This window comes from Ruditapes philippinarum, unplaced genomic scaffold, assembly GCF_026571515.1.
Source record: "Ruditapes philippinarum isolate M1 unplaced genomic scaffold, ASM2657151v2 ctg18769_1_1_1_1, whole genome shotgun sequence".
In the NCBI taxonomy this organism is placed as follows: Eukaryota; Metazoa; Mollusca; class Bivalvia; order Venerida; family Veneridae; genus Ruditapes; species Ruditapes philippinarum.
Genome location: NW_026858156.1, coordinates 1 through 14,605, shown reverse-complemented (window position 1 = coordinate 14,605; position 14,605 = coordinate 1). Strand labels below are relative to the sequence as shown.

Genomic DNA, 14,605 nt, shown 5'->3' with positions numbered 1-14,605 from the left:
AATACATAAAATATTCACAAAAATGTGAAAAAAATTCACAATTGTCACGATTGCTTTTCAGTACCAAACAAAAAAATGAACCCACAAATGACGATCTTGAGAATTCGATTGATACATTTGAGGGAATGAAAACTAGAAAGCTTAAACTATGAGCATAATTATTAAATGTATGAATAAAGTGACTGCAGGTGATGATTTATGCTTGTTTATTTTTTCACAATTTGACAGATTATTGCGCTAAAAATTCACTATTTAAGGGGTATTGGCTGTTGCAAAAAAGTAAAAAAAATCAACGTACATATGTATAATGCATTATACAACTTTCACATTTCTTTAACTAATGATCCCAAATCTGTTCTTATCTGTTACATATCAACATGCAATCTATACTCAATGTCCTTTTAAGTTTTTTTTTTCATAATTTGATAAAAAATATACATTTATGTATATGTAGGCTTATAGCTGAGAATTCAGTGATGATTCATATACACTAACTATAAATCATAATTTTCTCAGGGAAATCATCAGTTGGGCGAATCGTTATATTACTCAAAGATCTCCCGGCCCTCATGGCCATTCCAGTAATATTTCATTTGTCTATTTCAGAGTTTCAGTAGCTGTCATAGAGGATTTGTGATATGAGAGGATCATTAGAACTACAAAAAAACCTTAAGCCTAGCTGAGTGAAATTTTAACCTGTGTTGATTTTTTTAAAAACCATACTGTATAGTATGAACCATACTTGATTTAACTAAAAGATAGTTGTAGTAAAGCCTAAATCAGGGAGGAATTATTGTTTGGCAAAATTGACAGGAGACATTTGAATATTCAATGACCTTTTGTCGGTAATTGTCTGTCTCGGAAGTAAACCATGCAGACTGATTTTGTATTCTTGTTGGGACTAGCTTGTTAATTAAGATAAGATTTTAACATTTTTGGTTAAACTAAAAATATTACAATTTTGAGAAAAAAGCTAGGCTTCCACCTTCATAATGCTAGATAATTTTGACTTGCATGCAAGTAAAGGTGACAACTGATGAGGGTAATTAAATACTCTGTTTGTGGAATAAATAAACAATTGCAGGGGATTAAACTTTGATAAGCAATGATGAGTTTACCAAGCAGACCTCCGTTGGAATCTAAAGATTCAAGTTTTGATGACCCGCTGACAATTAATCCTTGGAAAGTTTTAGTGGACAACATATGTGAGAATTTGGACAAAGAGCTCTATTCCAAGTTTTTGTTTCACTCAAAAGAGCTTGTACTTGATGACTATAATGCTCTAGAGAAGAATGGTGAGAGAGATGAATACAGGCAATATTTTAGTAAACTGGAAGATAATCTTGGTGAAAATGGGGCAGTAGATCATCTTGAGCATCTTGTAAGACACCTTGGCTTGCATGGTGGAATGGGTAAGAGTTAGTGATATAAGAAATTCCTTTCTGAAGCAGTAAAGATAAAAAATACATGAAACTGAATCAGATCTGCAGGTGAAGTTGAATTTAATCAACAAGTGCAATGTTATATTATAAATAATTGTATCATAGTTTTGGGACCTTTCTGTTGAAAAAGTGTCAGAGTTAAATCGTATACATATACATGCACAGTGCGGTAACTGGAGTGCAGGTATCAGTTACCCGCACTCCAGATCATGCCCGTTGATTGGCTCATTTTTGCTGGGGTTTACATATTGTGATGGCAGAGAAAGGGAAAGCGGCAGAAACATCATATTCAGATGCTCGATCATTGGTTACTTTTTCCCGGGGTTTAAAATTGTGACAACAGGGAACGTGTTTTAAGCTCACCTGTCACAAAGTGACAGGGTGAGCTTTTGTGATCGCTTTTCGTACGGCGTCCGGTCGTCGTCCTTCCGTAAACTTTTACTTTAAATGACATCTCCTCATAAACCACTAAGCCAATTTCATCCAAACTTCACAGGAATGTTCGTTTGGTGGTCACCTTTAAAAGCTGTTCAAAGAATTTAATTCCATGCAGAACTCTGGTTGCCATGGCAACCGAAAGAAAAAACTTTAAATGTCTTCTTTTAAAAAACCATAAGAGCTAGAGCTTAGATATTTAGCATGAAACATCTTCTAGTGAGTGTCTACCAAGTTTGTTCAAATAAAAGCCCTGGGGTCAAAATTGGCCCCGCCCCGGGGGATCATTGATTTTCCCTATATGCATATAGTAAAAACTTAAAAAATCTTCTTTTAAAGAACCCAAAGAGCTAGAGCTAAGATATGTAGCATGAAACATCTTCTAATGGGTGTCTACCAAGTTTGTTCAAATAAAAGCCCTGGGGTCAAAATTGGTCCCACCCCGGGGGGGGTCAATGATTTTCCCTATACTGGCATGCGAGCAGTTCCCGTACAAAAATCGTAGTTATTTAAACATTATTTTTTATTACGCTCACTCACCAGAATTTGAATGTTACACATCAATATTCGGCTCGTCACACAAATCATTGAAATTCCATCATGTTCTAAACATAGAATAACCCTTAGTTATGAGGCCTCATATGGGGTACCGAAATTATCCATTATTTTGTATGAAGAGAAGTAGTTCCCGTACATAAAATTTAACCCATTATAACTATACAATTTTATTATATTGGACCTTTTTTTCATTTATAATTGTTGAACAGACCATTTTCTATGAGATAAATAGATGTAATTCAGGAAATAGAAAGTAGACTTAACGCGTGTATCTATTACCCAGTACCGTTACCCCTAACGCATTCATATGCGATGGCATGCTTGTATGCATGATATTTTATGCATCAAAGCCATAAAATTATTTTATATAGTAACATTGGTCAAAATTCTGATAATTAAACAAGTTTTCATCACATTGCCTTCTTATCTGTAAACAGGTGGTATTAGTGGAAAACCCTTTAACATGCCTCACGTGTAAGTATGTTTGCGCATGCGCGCAAGGACGGAATCCCCCAGATAAAACAAGGTCACGTTTTGACAACGCACAGGTGAAAGTGATTTAAAATGAGACTTTTTATACGTACTGCCGTACTGACACTTAGATTTTGTCTCGTTTATTTATCTGCTTGATTTGAAATGAATTTTTGAAGAATGCATGTAAAAATCAAGCGTTTAAATGAAAAATACGGGTACTGCTTCTGTACGGGAACTGCTCGCATGCCAGTATGCTTATAGTAAAAACTTAAAAAATCTTCTTTTAAAGAACTCAAAGAGCTATGGCTAAGATATTGAGCATCAAACATGTTCTAATAGGTGTCTACCAAGTTTGTTAAAATTAAAGCCCTGGGGTCAAAATTGGCCCCGCCCGAGGGGGTAATTGATTTTCCCTATATGCATACAGTAAAAACTTAAAAAATCTTCTTTTAAAGAACCAAAAGAGTTAGAGCTAAGATATTTAGCATGAAACATGTTCTAATAAATGTCTACCAAGTTTGTTTAAATAAAAGTCCTTGGGTCAAAATTGGCCCCGCCCCGGGGTGTCATTGGTTTTCCCTATATGCATATAGTAAAAACTTAAAAAATCTTCTTTTAAAGAACTCAAAGAGCTATGGCTAAGATATTTAGCATCAAACATGTTCTAATAGGTGTCTACCAAGTTTGTTCAAATAAAAGCCCTGGGGTCAAAAATGGCACCGCCCCGGGGGTCATTGATTTTCCTTATATGTGTATAGCAAAAACTTAAAAAACCTTCTTTGAAAAAACCCAAACAGCTAGAGTTAAGATATTAAGCATGAAACATCTTTTAGTGAGTGTCTACAAAGTTTGTTAAAATAAAAGCCCTGGGGTCAAAATTGGCCCTGCCCCGGGGGGTCATTGAATTTCTTTATATGTGTATAGGAAAAACTTAAAAAAAAACATCTTTGAAAAAACCCAAATAGCTAGAGTTTACATGTGTAGATATTAAGCATGAAACATCTTCTAGTAAGTGTCTACAAAGTTTGTTCAAATAAAAGCCCTTGGGTCAAAACTGGCCCGGCCCAAGGGGTGTCATTGTTTTTAACTATATGTGTATAGTAAAAACTTAAAAAGAATCTTCTTTTAAAAAGCCCAATGAGCTAGAGCTTAGATGTTTAGCATGAAACATCTTCTTATTGGTGTCTACCAAGTTTGTGCAAATAAAAGCCCTTGGGTTAAATTGGCCCTGCAACGTTGGGGGGGATGGGGGTTGGGGGGGCCTATATACAGGTGATCGACCTCAGGGCCATCATGGCCCTCTTGTTATGTTTGACTATGATACAAAAGATACATACTTCTACTTAATTGATAGGGCGTCTGTGGCCAAGTGGTCGTTGACTTCAAACCACTTTCCCCTCACCGCTGTTGGTTCGAATCCTGACAGGGACTTTGGATTCATTCCTGTGAGGAAGCTATTCAGCTAGCTTAAGGTATGTCGGTGGTTCTACTCAGGTGCCCGTTTGTGCCTGAAAAAATGCACGGAAGGGCACCTGAGGTCTTCCTCCACCAGTAGTGCTGGAACGTCGCCAAATGACCTATACTGTGTCGGTGTGACGTAAAACCCAATGAAACAAACAAACTTAATTGATCATAATTTTAGTTTGATTTATATTTTACATCATTTTAATTGTGTAAACAACACCAAAAATAGTTTTGGAAAGGACTTTTGGAGGGCACTGTATATTTATTGTAGAAATTTTGATGATTACCAATAAGGAGACAGTTACAGTAAAATTTTATCAATTTTTAAAATGTATTCAAACACATTTGATTACTTTAGAAAATTGTCACAGATAACAATCAATTCCTAGCATAAAGTTATGAATAATTCATTCCTCCTTCAAAACCAAGCATACAGTTATGCAATTTTGAGTTTTCCTTCACACTTTGATTTAGCCTACTTCCATCAATTTCACTCCGTTACTCTACACTCCCTTGCAAAAATTAGTGGAGTGTCAGTAAAAATACAATTTTAATGAAATCGGCCTACTACATGTATGTGCAAATTCTTGGCCAAGAACCTTCTGTGAAGAGCATATTTTGTGCCAATGAAAAACTCTTTATAATTATATCCCCATAAACAAAGTTTAGGGGGGGTATATATAGGAGTCAGCTTGTCTGTTGGTTGTCTGTCAGGGTGTCAGTACGTCAGTCCGCATTATGGTTTCCAAATGATAACTAGAGTTTGGAATGAGTCATTGTAATCAAACTTGGTATTTAGCAACCTTATGAGGAAACCCAGGTTGACATTGTATTAGGACCCTATGTAGGAATGAGATATTGTAATCAAACTTGGTGTTTAGCAAGCTTATATGAAGACCCCGGTTAGTATTGCAATTAATGGAAATAATTCTTTGTTGATACTTCTTTTATTATAGGTTGACTTTTCTTCAGACCTAAGTCACCTTTTATTTTTAGCTCACCTGTCACAAAGTGACAGGGTGAGCTTTTGTGATCGCTTTTCGTACGGTGTCCGTCCGTCCGTCCGTAAACTTTTACTTTAAATGATACTCCTCATAAACCACTAAGCCAATTTCATCCAAACTTCACAGGAATGTTCCTTTGATGGTCACCTTTAAAAATTGTTCAAAGAATTTAATTCCATGCAGAACTCTGGTTGCCATGGCAACTGAAAGAAAAAACTTTAAATATCTTCTTTTAAAAAACCATAAGAGCTAGAGCTTAGATATTTGGCATGAAACATCTTCTAGTGAGAGTATACCAAGTTTGTTCAAATAAAAGCCCTGGGGTCAAAATTGGCTCCGCCCCGGGGGGTCATTGATTTTCCCTATATGCATATAGTAAAAACTTAAAAAATCTTCTTTTAAAGAACCCAAAGAGCTAGAGCTAAGATATTTAGCATGAAACATGTTCTAATGGGTGTCTACGAAGTTTGTTCAAATAAAAGCCCTGGGGTCAAAATTGGCCCCGCCCCGGGGGGTCATTGATTTTCCCTATATGCATATAGTAAAAACTTAAAAAATCTTCTTTTAAAGAACTCAAAGAGCTATGGCTAAGATATTGAGCATCAAATATGTTCTAATAGATGTCTACCAAGTTTGTTCAAATAAAAGCCCTGGGGTCAAAATTGGCCCCGCCCCAGGGGGTCATTGATTTTCCCTATATGCATATATAGTAAAAACTTAAAAAAATCTTCTTTTAAAGAACCAAAAGAGCTATGGCTAAGATATTTAGCATGAAACATGTTCTAATAAGTGTCTACCAAGTTTGTTCAAATAAAAGTCCTGGGGTCAAAATTGGCCCCCCCGCCTATATACAGGTGAGCGACCTCAGGGCCATCATGGCCCTCTTGTTAAAAAGTCTGTGCCGGTGGAGTATTAATCTAGTGATAGCTCTAGTTTTTTGTTGATAAGGATCTAACATTTTAAAAGACTGGCAAACTTAAAAGAGAAGTTGTTAAAATGTCTGTTTAGATTTATTTTATTGTGATATTAAACAGGTTAAACAATGTTATTCAACATTGCTTTGTTTTAATATTATGCAGGTGAAATTAATTACACAGAATGGATTAGCAGTTACAAGGAAGCAAAGATAGAGTATATTCGGAAATGTGAGAGTGTTCTGAAGATAGATCCTGACTTTATTGGTAGAGAACTTATTCTTGAGGATACACTGAAAAATTTCAGAGCCTTTAAAGGTAAGTTTTGTCAGACTGTGTCTTTAAAAATCATTCTATCTGCAAACTTAAGTTTGACATTCTTTTCATTTGTAACCAGGTTTAAGACATTAAAGTGACATTTTGTTCATGCAGGTGTAAATGGTGGATGTACAGATTGAAGTCAAAATTATTTAATAACTTTAGATTTTGCCATAATTGCATTCAATGTTAAAAGTTAAGGACATGTGTGTAATCAGAAACCAGTGTGAACGTGACTTCGCATAAATGTACATCTGAATGTATTGTTAACATTCAATTGATAAAGGAGTGGGACAGTCCTTTAATACAATATTTTTATCAGTCGACCACAAAATAAAGATAAAATGATAAAAGAGGTTAAATTTTTTAATTTTCAAACATTTTTTTAACACTCCAAAAACAGATTTTTTGTCCATAAATCAATGATTTTATAGTTTTGAAGTATTTTTGACATGATTTTAAACAGAATAATTGAAAAAAAATGTTTTAAGTCACTTTTGCTTTTGTTTAAAGTAGCTATTTAATGCTGATCTAGTTTTTATTAGTTTTGTCTTTTTGCATTTAGGGCAAACATGCCACACAACTCCAAATTCATTGTTTAGTGTCTTCATTTCAAGAGTATCCAAACTAGGTCGTTTTGCCACTCTCAAGCTTTTCTGACACAAGCTTGCAACCAGGTAGAACCACCAACCTATAAGCTTACTACAGAAGAACAGAACAGTTCTGTTCTGTTCTATTAGCTTACTGATAGTTTCCTCACGGGAATCCAAATTAAGTTCCTGACAAGATTCTAATCCACAACACCACACAGGGAGAGTGATTTAAGGTCAGAAACCCTAAACCATTCACAGAGGTACAAACCTAATAATGTATAATGTCAGTTTCACAAGGTAAATTGAATCAAAAACTTCAAATTATCTTTAAGAGAGTAAGTTCTGTATGTGCAAAAAATTTGCAATTTCTGAAAATTATTTATATTTCAAATGATAAGTAAAATGAAAGCCATTGACAGTAAATAAGAATCAAATGGCATACATTGTTACAAAATCAGGGTTTTCTGCTGAGAATTTACTATAGGCAATTTTTTACAGAAATGTCTAAGAGGACTTATGCTCATAATCTTACATTGAAAAAAGACCAATTTTCTCAATATTTATCTAGTAAAAAACTTCTAAAAAGACACATTACTACCTGTAATGATATAATATAAACTTAATAAATGTTATAGCTGACTGTGTTCAATTATAACAAGCCTTGTATTTCAACAAGACAACAACAAAAATCTGTCCACCAAACAACTTTCAGGAATTTATTATTTTATTATAATAAATTAATCAATTGTTTTCAAAGATTAATAATAAAAAGTTTTCACTATCAATTTACTAACGAATAAAACTACATTGTACAATGTAAGTAGAACTCATATGAGTCAAATTTCGATTACTCATTTTTCTCAATATATCGAAGTAAAATGTAAGTCCAGATTTTCCCCTTATATTTCTTTATAAAAACCTATTAATACACGAGTCTAAATTTTAATGTGTAGAAATATTCTCATGGTCCGTGGTAAATAGAGTAATATTTCATTTTGACACCTAAGCAGTCGATCAACGGCTTTGATCCCGTGCCCATTTAGTTTTTTACAATTGTTCTGACAGTGAAGATAATTCAAATCAAATTATGCAATGGATGTTAATTACCAGTCATGCTTTCTAACAGCTTTACAGGCTATCATGTTTTATAAAATGCTCTAATATTTATTAGTTGTAATGAAAAGCGAACTTCCGTGACCGGTGTCGCGTGACATTCACACGGGTTAATTTATTACAAGCTTGTAAAGTTATTGCCCTTCCCTTTGTAACATTCTTGTAAACATCAAAGGGCCTTTTGTCAGTTGTTTTAATCAAGTTCCTTTGCTTTACCGAGGTTCTACCGTTAAGTATCGTTAAAAATTTAAGTGAAAAACGTGTACCATACCAAGTAACTTTTAATATTGACAGAAGTTGGTAAGAGAGGTCGGCGGGCAAAATGAAAATAAAAGTTCTTAAATGAACTTTTATTTTTATTTGATTTTCTCTAAAAATACGGTCGGCTGTCCCGTAAAACATTTTATAAAAAAAATGTTGGCCTAATTTTAGTATTAAACCTATACTCATTCAATATCCTCTACATCAATCTTTTTAAATATATTACCAATTCAGCTCAAAGTCGACAACAAAACATGTGCATGATGTCACTGTTAGGTTTTGAAGAGAGGGGTTTGTGGGAGGGAACTGAGAAATGTTTGAAATTCTTGTTAGACACAGTAAAATTATTTTTTCAAAAGGATTTTTTATGTTGAGGAGAGGCTTATATTGCGAAATTATTGTAAATATTTCCAATGACTGTTTAACATCAAACATAAAAAATTCTTTACCCAATACCTATTATAACAACACTTCCAAACTAAACAGATTGCCATGTAATATTATAAGGTGTTACACAGTATGCAATAATTGATTTATACCTGTATTATTATTGTATTAAAGGTGTTACACATGTAGTCTTTGTTTAATGAGGGTCCATCCAACAGTTAACGCACAAAAAGCCGCTTTCGCTGTTGAGTAGGGATCCTGGACATGTCATCAGTCATGCCCTCAAAGACTTAATTTTAAATCACATAGTGGTGATGATTTACCTCCATGCAATTTCCATGGCGTATTAGCCAAAGGTATGAGTTTTGAGCCAAAGGTCACTGTATGACGATCAATGAGAACCAAAATGTACAATTACCTGAAACAATAATGAAAGGAAGTAGCCCTTAAAAGGGCTGTTGATGCCAAGTAAAAGGCTGACTTTACAAACCATCTATCTGTGCCAAGGGCCTAGCACCCTAGCACACAATCCTCATTGTCTCAGCCAACATTGTAGGGCCACCAACCTCGGCTTAAGTCAAGACATCAGCAGCTTGTCCCCAGTTGAAGACCAAGTGGCAGTCCTGTAAACAGGCAGGGTAATTAAAAGCCGTAAATCTTTGGCCGATGCCCTGCACCTTCTCAGCAAAGTGCACTCACTCAGGGGAAGTGAAAAGAAGGTGTTACACTGTGTGGTGTAAGTGACTTATACCAATTTTATTATTATATTAAAGGTGTTACATTGTGTGGTATAAGTGGAATGGGAAAGACCAGTTTGGCTGCCCAGGTGTGTGCCCGACTTGCATGCAGTAAACCAAAGTGGAGGATCATCATCCTCAATCAAAGGTATAATTAATTTTAGTGTAATTTATTCTTGAATAATTAATTTTAGTGTAATTTGCTCTTAATTAATTATTTTTAAGTGTAATTTCTTCTTCATTAATTATTTTAATTTCTTCTCACTAGTTATGGTTATGATAGATTTATGATTATATTAAAGCTGCACACCTCCAGATGAACCAAAATATTTCAAGAAAAATCAAACTTTAGAAAAAAGTACTTAGATGTTAAAAAAGTAAAATTATTCAAGGTAAAAGTAATAATTTCTATGTTATGTGTGCTTTATGAAAGCAATGTCTTTAATCAGTGCATGATTTCTGCTGCTTAATAGAAGGAAAAATGATTTTGTTTGCTAAAAACTGTCTAGGAATAAATTGTGTCCAAATGTTTGAAATTCTATAAGAAATGGTACTCATCTTCCTTTTCAGTATAACATAATTTACATTTTCTAAACCACTAATTTCTCCTTTAACCTTGGAGTCTTAGAACAGAATGTAGTTTCAAAAAGAGCTTTAAAAATTAGATAAAAGCAATCTGGTTTACGTTAAAAAAGCTACTTGCATTGCATAATAGATCTGTTATTCAAGAAATTGAAAGAGCAAAAGAAACTGTTTGAAATTTAAACATTTTTTTAATTAAAGAGAAAAATCGGAACTCAACGACTTGTTGTTGGACATGATATCAGAATTGAGTGCAGAATTAGATGGGAATGAGTACATGCAGTTACTGTCAGAAACAAATACCAACCATCTAAAGATCAGGTGTAACAAACTTATAGATGAGGTTCTTGAAAAACAACTAAGTAAGTAGCTGTCTTGTTGAATTTTAAGCTCTTCTGTCACAAAGTGACATGGTGAGCTTTTGTGATCGCTTTTTGTTCGGCATCCATCTTAAATTCTTCTTTTAAAAATTCCGAAGAGCTAGAGCTAAGATATTAGGCATGAAACATCTTCTAATCTGTTTCTACCAAGTTTGTTCAAATAAAAGCCCTGGGGTCAATATTGGCCTCCGCCCGGGGGGGTATTTTGATTTCTACTACGTTTGTTCTAATAAAAGCCCTAGCGTGAAAATTGACTCTGCCCCAGGGGGTCATTGATTTTCATTATTGTAAATTGTAAAAACAAAGAAATCATCTTTTAAAAAAACCAAATAGCTAGAGCTTAGATATTGAGCATGAAACATCTTCTTGTCAGTGTCTACCAAGTTTGTTCAAATAAAAACCTTGGGGTCAAAATTGGCCCCGGCCCAGGGGTCATTGATTTTCCTTATATGTACACATATGTAAACTGTTGTTTTCCCTTAGCAATAGCAACCAGTAATGTTTTTACACATGCACTATTTCAGATGCAAATATGAACTTTGTGAAATCAGTTTAAGATTTAGATTTTATATCTGCTTTTGTTTATTGTTTACAATATTACTTGTTCCTGTTCATGTAGAGCTTATTTATACAGATGAGCGATTTCAGGGCCATCATGGCCCTCTTGTTTATTCTATGTCTTCTGCTTTTGTCAGGAATATGTCCCCAGTGCCTAAAGTTTTATGTTTATGTAATTGTTTTTTATCAAACTTAGGATGCAATTATGGACTAAACAGTTTAACTGCTGCGTAAAGCTTGAAAGTTGCCATATTACAGCTATAGTGTCTGTTTGAATCAGAACCCAACTGAAAGAAATAATGATAAGAATTATCATAATATTTAAAGTGACCCTTGGACATTTCTATAAATATTATTGGAATATATCAGTAACCTTCAATTTGGAAAAGAGTGGGGCAGTCATTTTATAATTTAGGTAGTTTTTGTATTAATTTTCTGAAATATGTTTCATTATCAATTATTTGTTAATCACCACTATTATAATAGTCACATAGTCACTCTCTTGAAACATATTACTAATTCAACTCAACTTGATAGTGAATAGATAGGCATAATGTAAATAAATGGTAAAAAATCGATCATTAACTGATAATCGATTTTTGACAAGTCCATTCAGGAAAATAATCTTTTAAAAGGAATTGATTAAGATAACAAGTTATTAATGAAATAAGACTGCTGGCATGGGAAAACAATCCTTAATGTCACTTACTTTTTTTTAGCTCACCTGTCACAAAGTGACAGGGTGAGCTTTTGTGATCGCTTTTCGTCCGGCGTCCGTCCGTCGTCCGTCCGTCCGTCCGTAAACTTCTGCTTTAAATGACATCTCCTCATAAACCACTGAGCCAATTTCATCCAATCTTCACAGGAATGTTCCTTTGGTGATCACCTTTAAAAATTGTTCAAAGAATTTAATTCCATGCAGAACTCTGGTTGCCATGGCAACCAAAAGAAAAAACTTTAAATATCTTCTTTTAAAAAACCATAAGAGGTAGAGCTTAGATATTTGGCATGAAACATCTTCTAGTGAGTGTCTACCAAGTTTGTTCAAATAAAAGCCCTGGGGTCAAAATTGGCCCCGCCCCTGGGGGTCATTGATTTTCCCTATATGCATATAGTAAAAACTTAAAAAATCTTCTTTTAAAGAACCGTAAGAGCTAGATCTTAGATATTTGGCATGAAACATCTTCTAGTGAATGTCTACCAAGTTTGTTCAAATAAAAGCCCTGGGGTCAAAATTGGCCCGACCCAGGGGGTCATTGATTTTCCCTATATGCATATAGTAAAAACTTAAAAAATCTTCTTTTAAAGAACCCAAAGAGCTAGAGCTAAGATATTAAGCATGAAACATCTTCTAGTGAATGTCTACCAAGTTTGTTCAAATAAAAGCCCTGGGGTCAAAATTGACCCCGCCCCAGGGGGTCATAGATTTTCCCTATATGCATATAGTAAAAACTTAAAAAATCTTCTTTTAAAGAACCCAAAGAGCTAGAGCTAAGATATTTAGCATGAAACATCTTCTAATGAGTGTCTACCAAGTTTGTTCAAATAAAAGCTCTGGGGTCAAAATTGGCCCCGCCCCAGGGGGTCATTGATTTTCCCTATATGCATATAGTAAAAACTTAAAAAATCTTCATTTAAAGAACTCAAAGAGCTATGGCTAAGATATTTAGCATGAAACTTGTCTAATGGGTGTCTACCAAGTTTGTTCAAATAAAAGCCCTGGGGTCAAAACTGGCCCCGCCCGGGGGGGGGGGGGTCATTGATTTTCCTTATATGTGTATAGCAAAAACTTAAAAATCTTCTTTGGAAAAACCCAAATAGCTAGAGTTTAGATATTAAGCATGAAACATCTTTAAGTAAATATCTACAAAGTTTGTTAAACCCGGGGGTCAAAACTGGCCCTGCCCCAGGGGTGACATTGTTTTTAACTATATGTGTATAGTAAAAACTTTAAAAATCTTCTTTTAAAAAAGCCAATGAGCTAGAACTTAGATGTTTAGCATGAAACATCTTCTTATGGATGTCTACCAAGTCTGTTCAAATAAACAAATAAAAGCCCTTGGGTAAAAATTGGCCCGGGGGTGGGGGGCCTATATACAGGTGAGCGACCTCAGGGCCATCATGGCCCTCTTGTTTAATTGACATATTGCATACTTTAAGAAATTCAGTTCTGTAGCTCTTGAAATAAATAAAAAAACTTCTGAAATTTGCTTATTGTTACATATTTATATTATCTTTAACATTGCAAGCGTTATTCACTGTTTTATTTTTAACTTCAATGACAATATGGTAAAGTCTTTTGACTTGACATTTGTAAAATGTCGTTTAGGGTCGTTTTCTTATGCCAGCATTCAATTAATGTTTTCATATTTCCATTTATAAGGGTATTTTATTGTTCATTGTTAGATATACTGTTATTGCTGGACAATGTTGATGGACATTGTGATGGAGAAGATAGACAACATGATTTCTCTCAGTTTATGAAGGAACTCCTAAACAACATTCCTCTAAAAAGCAGCGTAAGTCCATAGACAATTGGGAATGTAGATTGAAATTGTGACTCCCATCCCAGGCTTTAAAACCAGTTATATTCCGTTTTTGCTTTTTTTTTTTTTTTTTCAATTTTCAAAACAACCAGTGGCTTTCTGAAGGGGAAAATATAGCGCGATAAATCAGAAAAGGGGGAAATCAAATTATAAATGTTTTATAAAATTTTCAATTTCAATTCAATTAAACATGCATTGTACATTGCAGAGGCTACATGTATCTATTCTTGCTGCTGTTAAGTCGTGGTTCTGGTGAAGAATATGCACAAGGCATTTTGGGGGAAAATATAAGCATTTTAGGGGAAAATATACCTATTTTTGCTAGGGGAAACAGCCTTTATTCGACTGTAAAATTCAGGGGGGAAAATCACTGTTTTGTAAATTTAAACCTATGTACCATGTACTTATGAAACAAATTCACTTATTCAAATAAGTTTGTAATAGTTTGTATGGTTAGAGTATGGACTGATATTTTTCACTTAAAATAATTTGATTTTAAAGGCACATGGTCACTAGTATGGGAGTCACTAGGATTGATCCACATGCCAAATGTCATTGTGTATGTCCAAAGTAATACAATAAAAGCCCCACATAAATATATACAATTATTATCTCTATATGATTGTAATAAATAAGTTTTCATAGATTAGATACAAAAATTTATAGTTTTCTTTTTGGTATTTTGTGAAAGCTTAATGGCACTTATTGCACGGTTACCAATACTTTGGTTAAATGCATTCATAAAATATAAATCAAGTAGCATAGCCAATATTTCTTAATAATTAAATAATTTCATTTACATGGAAGGTGTTATAGAGGGAAAATTTAGTACTTGTACA

At 34.1% G+C, this 14,605-nt stretch overlaps 1 protein-coding gene across 1 annotated transcript; it reads left to right on the top strand.

Annotated features, from left to right (window-relative positions):
• Positions 1-585: 585 nt before the first annotated feature.
• Positions 586-13,739, top strand: LOC132752306 (uncharacterized; the record flags this gene model as incomplete). Its single annotated transcript, XM_060742616.1, has 5 exons — positions 586-1,412; positions 6,457-6,609; positions 9,737-9,848; positions 10,484-10,644; positions 13,627-13,739. Coding segments are annotated over exons 1-5 (846 nt in total), but the record flags the coding sequence as incomplete, so codon positions are not given.
• Between the last annotated feature and the right edge of the window lie 866 nt (positions 13,740-14,605).